At 34.8% G+C, this 11,356-nt stretch overlaps 2 protein-coding genes across 2 annotated transcripts in view; both read left to right on the top strand.

Moving 5' to 3' along the window:
- CBG26816 overlaps positions 1-9,901 on the top strand; it is a gene marked incomplete at both ends in the record, with an annotated part of 11,940 nt that extends 2,039 nt beyond the window's left edge. The window contains 6 exons of the mRNA XM_045236217.1: positions 1,500-1,697; positions 2,654-2,818; positions 4,028-4,280; positions 5,906-6,301; positions 6,344-6,450; positions 9,436-9,901. Of these exons, the coding sequence (XP_045099725.1) occupies positions 1,500-1,697; positions 2,654-2,818; positions 4,028-4,280; positions 5,906-6,301; positions 6,344-6,450; positions 9,436-9,901 (1,585 nt within the window). The remainder of the gene's footprint in view (positions 1-1,499; positions 1,698-2,653; positions 2,819-4,027; positions 4,281-5,905; positions 6,302-6,343; positions 6,451-9,435) is intronic.
- Positions 9,902-11,050: 1,149 nt separating this feature from the next.
- The window catches only part of CBG26815, a gene marked incomplete at both ends in the record, with an annotated part of 1,071 nt that continues 765 nt past the window's right edge, over positions 11,051-11,356 (top strand). The window contains one exon of the mRNA XM_045236216.1: positions 11,051-11,103. Within this exon, the coding sequence (XP_045099724.1) occupies positions 11,051-11,103 (53 nt within the window). The remainder of the gene's footprint in view (positions 11,104-11,356) is intronic.

The raw sequence follows: 11,356 nt of genomic DNA, 5'->3' as shown, positions 1-11,356 counted from the left end.
TCCGAATTTCTGAATTTCTGAATTTCTGAATTTCTGAATTCCTGAATTTATGAATTCCTGAATTTCTGAATTTATGAATTTATGAATTTCTGAATTTCTGAATTTATGAATTCATGAATTTCTGAATTTCTGAATTTCTGAATTTCTGAATTCCTGAATTTCTGAATTTCTGAATTCCTGAACTTCTGAATTTCTGAATTTCTGAATCTCTGAATTACTGAATTTCTGAATTTCTGAATTTCTGAATTTCTGAATTTCTGAATTTCTGAATTTCTGAATTTCTGATTTTTTGAATTTCTGAATTTTTGAATTTCTGAATTTTTGAATTTCCTGAATTTCTGAATTTCTGAATTTCTGAATTTCTGAATTTCTGAATTTTTGAATTTCTGAATTTCTGAATTACTGAATTTCTGAATTTTTGAATTTCTGAATTTTTGAATTTCTGAATTTTTGAATTTCTGAATTTCTGAATTACTGAATTTCTGAATTTTTGAATTTCTGAATTTTTGAATTTCTGAATTTCTGAATTACTGAATTTCTGAATTTCTGAATTTCTGAATTTCTGAATTTCCGAATTTCTGAATTTCTGAATTTCTGAATTTCTGAATTTCTGAATTTATGAATTTCTGAATTTCTGAATTTATGAATTTATGAATTTCTGAATTTCTGAATTTATGAATTTATGAATTTCTGAATTTCTGAATTTCTGAATTTCTGAATTTCTGAATTTCTGAATTTCTGAATTTCTGAACTTCTGAATTTCTGAATTTCTGAATTTCTGAATTTCTGAATTTCTGAATTTTTGAATTTCTGAATTTTTGAATTTCTGAATTTTTGAATTTCTGAATTTTTGAATTTCTGAATTTCTGAATTACTGAATTTCTGAATTTCTGAATTTCTGAATTTCTGAATTACTGAATTTCTGAATTTCTGAATTTCTGAATTTCTGAATTTCTGAATTTTTGAATTTCTGAATTTCTGAATTTCTGAATTACTGAATTTCTGAATTTCTGAATTTCTGAATTTCTGAATTTCTGAATTACTGAATTTCTGAATTACTGAATTTTTGAATTTCTGAATTTCTGAATTACTGAATTTCTGAATTACTGAATTTTTGAATTTCTGAATTTCTGAATTACTGAATTTCTGAATTTCTGAATTTCTGAATTTCTGAATTTCTGAATTACTGAATTACTGAATTTCTGAATTTCTGAATTTCTGAATTTCTGAATTTCTGAATTTTTGAATTTCTGAATTTTTGAATTTCTGAATTCACTCTAGTTCACTCTAGTTCTAGTTCATTCTATTATTTTACATTTCCTCTCTCTAGAATTCATTATTTATCCATTTGGAATCTGATTATCATGTATTTTAATGTTTTCTTCCTTTTTTTCCACGATTCTTGCAATCGTAAATAAATAAATAAATAAACTAATTCTCTAGAATTTCAAAATTACTTTTTCCATATTTCATCTTCCAAAAAACCATTTTTTTTTCAGAACCGATTTCCATTTTGAAGTGACCAGGCTGATTCAAACGATGAAACCCGATCCGACTCTATTTGAACATGTGGATACATTTTTAAAAAAACTAGAAGATCCAGAAGAAACGATACGTCTAAGACAACATCAAGAGAAAATGCAGGAACAAATGGAATCGTTGAAGCGAGATTTTGCAATAGATTTGGAACTTGCAGAGTAAGAAAATATAAAAAATATAGCTTCTCAACTACATTTTGCACAAAAAATCAGCTTTCTAGGCGCATTTTGAGCCGAGTTATAGCCATTTGAAAATTGGACGAAACGCAGAGAAACGAGAGCACCCTCGTTTCTCTGCGTCTCTCAAAAACTTCAAATGACCATAACTCGGCTCAGAAATATCCTAGAAAATCGATTTTTAGCTCATTTTGTAGACAATTTTATGATTCAAAATTTAAAGAAAGATGCGAAAAACAGAGAATTTGAAAATCAGCCAAATTTGGACAGTGCATGTTTCAACCGCTTATCAATTTTGATCAAAGATGTGTATTTCATAATATTATTGAAACAGAAAAAATTTCAATAATTCACACCAAAAATCAAGTTTCTAGGTGCATTTTGAGCCGAGTTACAGCCATTTGAAATTTTGGGGTGATAGACGCAGGGAAACGAGACACACTGCGTCTCTAACCCCGAAATTTTCAAATGACCATAAGCGGCCCGACATTGTCATAGGAACTTGGGAGATCTCAACGCTCACTCAATTTTCTATCAAAAGTATATATTTCATAATATTATTGAAAACGGAAAATTTTTTTAATAATTCACTGCAACAGCCAATTTATGGTCATTTGAAGTTTTCGAGTCAGAGACGCAGACAACGAGAGCGCTCTCGTTTCTCCGCGTCTATCTCTCTTGTTGAATTACTTGAACTTTAAAGACGCATAACTCGCAAACTACGGTAGTTCGAAGAAAGTTGCCAACTGGGAAAATTTGTATTTCGCGGGCGGCGTTCTAATGGGTTTCTGAACAAAATTTTTAAAATTTCTCGGCCACAACATGATCGCTGACGTCTCTAGAATCTGTTTATCATCGAAAACCTTCCAAATTCTCACGTGTTTGACATTTTTACTAGAGTTCCTCAATTTTTCGAAAATCAATATCCTTATTTTCAGCGCAAACTACAAAAGAAGCATCAAAGAATGTAATGATCGATATGAGAAAGTCAAGGCGCTATGCGACGAGACAATGTCAAAAATGAAAGATAAGGACAGGCAAATAATGGAGTTGAAGATTTCGAGAGATTTAAAAAATCACCAATTGAGCAAGGCGAATAGGGAGTGAGTTTTTTTTTTTCATTGGAACACAAAAAGAATCAAGTTTCTAGCTCCATTTTAAGCCGAGTTACGGTCATTTGAAGTTTGGAGGTTAGAGACGCAGTGTGTTTCGTTTCTCTGCGTCTCTCACCTAGGAAACTTCAAATGACTATAACTCGGCTCAAAATTGAGCTAGACACTTGATTTTCAGTTGGTTTGATAGGAATATTGGTCTCTTATCAGCCAATTTTTGAAATTCAAGGAAGAAGTAAATCGTGAAACAGTAATTTTAATTCCAAAACTACAAAAGATTACAAACTTTTTCATGAAAATACTGTTTCACAAATTAAGAAAAAACTCCTAGAATTTTATTGTAATTTTATTCTACAGAAAAAAAAGAAAATATCTGAAAAAATCGGAAAATATTAATTAAAAAAATACAAGATTCTAAGACAACATCAAGCCGAGTTATGCTCATTTGAATTTTCGAAGTTAGAGACGCAGAGAAAAAGTCAAAAAAAATATTATCTTCAAAACTTTTAAATAAATGTTTTCAGATTTCCTATCAAAATCCACAACCAACGCTCCAAAAATCAAGTTTCTAGCTCCATTTTAAGCCGAGGTCATTTAAAGTTTGGAGGTTAGAGACGCAGTGTGTCTCGCTTCTCTGCGCCTCTCACCTCTCCAAACTTGGAATGACCTTAACTAGGCTCCAAATGAAGCTAGAAACTTGGTTTTCAGTTCATTTTATAGGAGGTAAAATCGAATATTTTCAAAATATAGTTCTGGCAATTTCGAAAATTTTTGCTGTATCAAGAAATATTCAACTTTTTTGGCGGCAGACTTTTGACACTGCTTCATCATAACACATTCAAACACTTATCTTCTTCAGATTCCCAATCAAAAGTCCTATTGGAACAAACCAAAAATCAATTTTCTACAAACATTTTTAGCCGAGATATGGTCATTTTAAAGTTTAGAGCTAGAGACGCAGTGTGTCTCGTTTCTCTGCGTCTCTAACCTCCAAACTTCAAATGACCTTAACTCGGCTTAAAATTGAGCTAGAAAACTCATTTTTGTCGGGATTTATTAAAAATGTGTATATTTATTGATTATGTAAATTTCGAAAAATCCAGAAACTTCAAATGATTATAACTCGGCTCAAAATTGTCCCAGGATTCTAGTTTTCGCTGCATAATATAGCCAAAAACAAATTTTTTTTCTCACATTCAGAGCCGCCAAAATCGATGGAATGGTTTTCATCAACGAGAACTTCCCCCACGTCTTCAATTCGCTGATCTATCGAGACTGTGTGATCAGTGTAATCAATAATCGATTGTGTGTTCTGGAAAAGCGTCAAATGGACGATCATATCCAATATTTGACAATTATTCGGGATATAAAATTGGACATGGTTCGGAAGTATGATTCAGGAAATACTGCACTGATCTCGAAGATCAATAATGAGCATATGCAACATTTAGAGGTAAGATTTTTCAGAGATTTTTGAGATTTTTTGGGACTTTTGAAAAATTTTTAAAAAAATCCAGCGAAAACTGAAGAAAAAATCTGAAACTTCCTAAATTGGGTAAGAAACCGAAAACTGCGTCTCGTTGAAACGCAACGAAAATTTGAATTTCGTAAAATTCTGTTGAAACAGTCAATAATTGTTCCTGATTTTCCTATAGATTCCAATTTTCTGGCTCTAAGCAAAAATTTGCAGCATAACTCATCAAAAATCAATTTGAGCAGAGTTAAGATCATTCGAGGTTTTGGGTGAGAGACGCAGAGAAGCGAGACACACTGCTTCTCTAGCCTCCAAACTTTAAATGATTATATCTACTCTAAAATATAGCTAGAAACTTGATTTTTAGAGTATTTCAGCAGAAAGCCAACATAATAAATTCAGAATCTTTTTTAAAAATTGAAAATATTATTTTGAAACGGTATTGTTTTGAAGAACTTGAAAATTTTTGAGAAATTGAAATTTTTTTGAGTTGGACATATTTTTTTTTCGATATTCTTCCAATTCTATAAAGATATGGTACGCAATGATATGAAAAATCTCAAAGATGATTTTGAAAAAATTATGAAACAGTGAAAAGTTTTGCCTGAAACTTTGAAAAAAAAACTACTTCAGCTTTTTTTTCCAATTTTGAAAATAAGGATTCGAGAAGAAACTGCTTTTTCCCCGGTTTCAGCAGAATTACGATTAATTTAGATATACCGTAAAACCTCTAATAGAACGACACCCGGATCGTCCACTTTGAGCCTATATATCTCACTTCTTTTGAAAGATATCAAAAAGTGGTTAACTAGTAAAATGTTTATCAGGATATCAGCAACATTTTACTAGTCAGCCACTTTTTGATATCTTTCACAGAAAATGAGATATATAGGCTCAAAGTGGACGATCCGGGTGTCGTTCTATTAGAGGTTTTACGGTATTCACATAATGCGTTATGTGAATCTACATGCTTTTCTGCATGTTTTTATTCAATAAAAATTACATTGTCGCACTGGTTCAAATTTTGCTCAATTGGAAATCTTGGGAATCTGGGCGTCACTTTGGACTGTTTTCTGGTCCCAGAAATCCCAGATTTGGCAACTTTGGACGCGCCATTAGAAAAATTTTAGCATTTTTAGCATTTACTTGAAGTTTGATGTAAATGTTTTCAATTTTCATTTATCTTATTAAACCTAAGCGATTGAAATTTTTTCAAAATACAGTTTACTAAGATAATTTTGAGCCAAGTTATGGTCACTCGAAGTTTGGAGAAGTTAGAGACGCAGAGAAACGAGACACACTGCGTCTTTAACCCAAAAAAATTGTTTTTTTCAGAAAATATACAACATTTCCAACAAAACGCACTAAAAATCAATTTTCTAGCACAATTTTGAGCCGAATTACGGTCGTTCAAAGTTGAGGGGCTAGAGACGCAATGTCTCGTTTCTCTGCGTCTCTAACCTCTCAACTTCAAGTGGTCATGACTCGACTCAAAATTGTGCTAGAAACTTGGTTTTTTGTGGTTTTTGTTGGAATTTTTACATATGAATCTAAAAGTACAAAATTTAGGCAAAAATTTCGTCTAAGTGTTTCAATATTTTCAGAACACCAAGTCCATGTTCCACACCTTTGTCCAAACTCAAATTCTCAAAGACGAGTGCGCAAGAAACGAGAAATGGCTGATGGAAGTTCGAAAAACGTTCTACCTCAACGAAGGCGACCTAAAAACATTCGCCGCGAAAGTTCCAAAAACGATAAATCGCCGAATTTTCGGAGAAATCAAAGACGATTCGATTGAAGCGCGGATGTTTGATGTGCAGGCCTGGGCGAAGGAGTGTTTGAGATTCAAACAGCTCAATGATCTACTGATAAGAGAGAAATCAAATCTGGTTAAAGAAATCTCCGAGTTGAAGTTTCAAATTTGGGATAAGGACTATATGATCGCGGATTTGAAGTACCGTATTACGATTATGCAAGCCACTTCGAATGAGAGATTCCAGGTGAGCAAGGCTTTAGATCTTTTGGATTCTAAAATTTTATAGTCTATCGAACAACACGCGTCAATGATTGTTGACTGGCTCAAAATGAAGTTAGCGTTAAATCAACAAGTTGAAGGATCGGAATTAGTTGAGGAGAACGGAAAAACTTTGTAAGTTTTTCTTTGAACTTTGATATTTGAGATTGTAAAAACCAGAAAATATGCAAAACTGCCTACGAAACCCGCTAAAAATCAAGTTACTAGCTTTATTTTGAGACAGGTTCATTTGAAGTTGTGAGGCGCGAGACGCAGAGAAACGAGACACGCTGCGTCTCTCACCTCTCCAAACCTCAAACTGCAATAACTCGGCTCAAAATGATCCTAAAAACTTGATTTTTAGTGCGTTTTGTTGGAAATTTGATTTGAAATTTATAGAGCTTTCTTTGGATTCTTTGAAAACGAAATTCTTGACGATTTTTTACATTTTTTCCCATTTTTAGTGTAACCCAAAAATTTGTTAGTTTACTTACAAAATGCGCTAAAAACCGACTTTTTAGCACAACTTTGAGCCGAGTTATGCTCATTCGAAGTTGTTAGGTGAGAGACGCAGAGAAGAAAAGTACTCTCGTTTCTCTGCCTTTCTCTCTCTCTTTCTCTCTTGTCAATCTACCTGGATTTTTAAGGCGCATATCTCAAAAACTACGGTAGCTGAAAAACTTTCGTCAACTACAAAAATGTCAAAAACTCTATTTCAGACAATATTGTAGTTGACAACTTTTCTCTACAATTCTTAGTTTTCGAGATACGGTAGTTTGAGAAAATTGCTGTTTCGAAAATGTTGTTAGGCACCACAACATAATTTTCAAAATAGATATTTTCTTATTTTTATTGTTGAATTCTCTTCTCCACTCTTATAGAAGTCCATTCCCAAAATTTCAGCGAAAAATATTAGACATCAATACACTGACTTTCTCCTCATTTTTTTTGCGGTGCGCAGAAAAGTGGGCGGGGTTTAGAAGCTTGAAATCCTGCGGCGCGGAAAATTCGACGAGGAAATCAAAGAAAAAGACAATAGACACAAGAGGGATTCGAACTTCCAGCTAATGCAGCTCGCGGCGCGCGCCCACTATCCAGTCGGCCACCGCAGCACTTTTCGTGCAAGCCCTAGAGGGGATAGAGGAAAGGGCGGCTGTTCGTTGCCTGTCGTCTCCTTCCGATGTTGCCGTCTTCCTATTTTTTTAATGAACTGCTCTATGAAAGAAGAGGAAACAGAAGTTTTAGATATGACCGCCACGGTAGGATTTTCTGGTTAAAATTTTATTTAATAGCAAATTTTGCGTATTTTCTTATGGTAGAAAGAAAATCGGAGGCACTCCCCTGTGTCACCATCAAAAATCCCAAAAACCGAAAATTTTGAAAGTTTGGAATTTTCGGATGAGTATTAAAACTACTTAAAAGTAGCCAATCTTTCTGAAAATTGGCACAGGTGTACACAAGACTTAGTTTCACCATAATATGCAAAAAAAAAATGGGGTCATCGCTGAAACTTTTTCTGTATTTTGGCTGGAACTTTGGCTGAAAATTGTGTCACAACCGCCACAGTAGAATTTTGATTTTATTCCGAAATCCAATCTCCCATTTCATAAACTACCAGAATCCATCAAAAAATTTGGAGGCACTAACTTCCATCCAATACTTTTAGTCCACTTTGTCAGTCTGATTCCTATTTTTCGAAGTTTTCGAATCAAAATAATGGAATTAACAAAAAACTGATGGTTCCATTCGATTTTTCGTAGTCGATTACATGGGGACAAGTTTTAACCTTAAAACTAATGAGTTTCTAACGCCCGGTACAAGACTTCAAAGATGGACTTCTGAAAAGGGGAGAAACATTTGGTCGCCCCGCCCCCTTTCATTGCGGCGCCTAGTTATAGTTTTTTGATTTTTTTTTGTATTCTGATTTTGAATTCGTTTATCCATAAACTGAACAACAGTTGTCACAAAATTCATTGAAAATCAAGTTTCTAGAACAATGTTGAGCCAAATGATGGTCATTTGAAGTTTTCTCTCTGCGCCTCTAACCTCCCGTACCTTGGCTTAAAATTGAGCTAGATAATCGGTTTTTAGCAGGTTTTCTCGTTTTAAAAACTTTGAAAACGAAGAACGCTAGAAAATTGTTAGCCCGAAAAAAAAAGTCAATTAAAGGAGGCCAGACACCAAACAAAAAGTTTTCCTGATATTTTGCATAGAGAACCCCCATGAGGGGGTTGAACTCATGACAGGCAGCTCAGGGGTACAGCGCCGCTACCGGCTGAGCTACGGGGGCGCGAAGGCGCCTGACGACCGATAGTCTACATAAGCGCGGCGCGATTTCGTCCCCCGAACTGCCCCCAAAATTTTTGCTGTCTCGCCTCCTTTAATGTTTCAAAAATACTTTTTCTGGATTTTGATCCTCCAATAAATCGAACCGTGGTTAAAATAAATAACATTTCCTACAAAACCGGCCAAAATTCAAGCTCCTAGGACACTTTTGAGTCAAGTTATAGTCATTTGGAATTGCGAGGTCAGAGACGCAGACAAACGAGACACACTGCATCTCTGGCCGAAAACTTGAAATGGCTATAACTTGGCTCAAAATTGAACTAGAAAATTGATTCTTAGCGGGTTTCGTAGCAAAATTTCAAGTTTTTCTAGTTTTCAAAGTTTTGATCATTTGAAGCATTCACTTTCAAGGCAAACATCTCAATAGCAAAAATAGATAAGAAAAATATTACTGTTTCAAAGACACTTTCTTTTGATTTCGATGATCCAATAGATTGATGCGTGATAACGAAGCAAAGTTTCATTGGATTCTACTTGTTTTTGAAATCCAAATTTTGCACCTGATTTTTTGAAAACTCCGATGTAAAAATTGTTTCAAAACATAGACATAATTTCCTACAAAACCCGCCAAAAACCAGAACTCTAGCTCAATTTTTAGCCGAGTTATATGCGTTTGAAGTTTTTGGGGCTAGAGACGCAGTGTGTCCCGTTTCTCTGCGTCTCTAACCCTATTAATTCAAATAACAGTATCTCGGCTACAAATCGAAATAAAACGCTGATTTTTAGTGGGTTTTGTAGGAACTTTTAGGTTTCTGAAATTCCAGTTTTTTCCAGAACCCCTCTCGAGAAGGCTCGCATGGAATACATTCACTGTGAAAGCTGTCTGAAGACCGCTGCAGCAGCCGAGATTGCTCATATGAAGTCTAGAAGAGCTCAAGGACTTCCAGCAATCGATTCTGAAGACACGGATCGTTTAGCGCTTCTGGCCATCCCGTTGGCACAGTGCCAAGCGGCAAAGAAGGCGTTGATTGGAATTGTGAATCAGGAGATTAAAGTGAACACAGATACCGTATACAAAACGAATTGGGATTTCAAGCAAGCAGTGGAGGATAGAATAACTTTGGAGAAGGATAAGGAGATTCGAGAGTTGAAGGAGAACTTGGAGGAAGTTTCTGGAAAGCTGGAGAACTGTGAAAAGGAGTTGAAGAAGAAAAACGAGCATATCGACATTGTCGAAGCGATTTATATCAATAATCGATATGGTGGACCACGAGTTCAGGTGTCCGCTGGAAGAATGTGATTTAGAAATCAAAGTATCTAATGTTTGAGCAGAAATACGTAAAAAAAAAACCAAGTTGCTACGTAGATTTTGGACTTTAAGTCGAGTTATTAGCATTTGAAAAAATTACCGTACATCCGGTTACATTCGGTTTGATTGTTGTTTTTTGGTTTTTCATAGAATTTTACAATTATTCTTTTTATTCTGTCTGAAAGCCTTTAAAATTTGATTCATAATGGACAAAAAATCAGTTTTCTAGGGCGATTGTGAGCCGAGTTATGGCAATTTGAAGTTTTGAGAGACGCAGACAACGAGAGAGCTCTCGCCTCTCGGCGTCTCTCATCTCTCCAAACTTCAAATGACCATAACTCGTCTCAAAATAGTCGTAAAAAGCTGATTTTTAGTGCGTTTTGATGGAAATTTAATTTCAAATTTTATGCGCATAATTTTGAATTTTTGACAAAAAACATTATTTTTCAATTTTTCAAATTATTTTCAAAACTTTTTTTTTTAACTTTTCGATTTCACCAAAAAAACAATATCAAAATTAAAACTCAAAACGCTCAAAAAACCAAGTTCCTACCTCAATTTCGAGCCGAGTTAAGGTCTTTTAAAGTTTTCGAAGTGAGAGACGCAGCGAGACGAGACACACTGCGTCTCTGACCTCGCAACTTTAAATAGCCATAACTCGGCTCAAAATTGCCCTAGAAAGATTATTTTTAGTGCGTTTTGTTGGAAATTTTATGTAGTTTTTGAAAAATTCAAATTGAAAACTGTTTTATCCTTTTTTTTTTCCTTTGCTTAGTTCCTTCTAAAATTACTTATTGCTCTTCATTGCTCATAGTCAGTTGTATTGTTTTCTCTCCCAAATTAAAATTCCAAAAAAAGACATTCCCACCCCAAATTTGTAAAAATTCTCTTTCTTGTCACTTTTCCATGTTCTATTTTTTCCAAAAATTCCGGTACAATTTTTTTCATTTCTCTGCATTCTTTTTTCAAAACCATTTCCATAATTTTTTACTTTGTATAAATAAATGATTTTTTTTAATTACTATTTTTCGGAATCTTGATTTTTTGGTACCATTTTGGATCCAATTTCATTATTTCAATATGACTTTAAAATAGGAAAAATTCCCGAACTTTCCAGAAAATCAAAAAGAATCCAAAAAAATGGAGTTGGCTGAAATCAACAAAAAATTGGACAAATTATTGTTGGAGAATAAGTGAGTAGTTCTTCTAAAAGAATTGGACCCAGGACCCAGGACCCAGGACCCATGACCCAGGACCCAGGACCCAGGACCCAGGACCCAGGACCCAGGACCCAGGACCCAGGACCCAGGACCCAGGACCCAGGACCCAGGACCCAGGACCCAGGACCCAGGACCCAGGACCCAGGACCCAGGACCCAGGACCCAGGACCCAGGACCCAGGACCCAGGACCCAGGACCCAGGACCCAGGACCCAGGACCCAGGACC

This window comes from Caenorhabditis briggsae, assembly GCF_000004555.2.
Source record: "Caenorhabditis briggsae complete genome, chrIV, whole genome shotgun sequence".
NCBI lineage: Eukaryota > Metazoa > Nematoda > Chromadorea > Rhabditida > Rhabditidae > Caenorhabditis > Caenorhabditis briggsae.
Note: the sequence above shows the minus strand (reverse complement) of the source record. Positions and strands in the feature narration are given on the sequence as shown.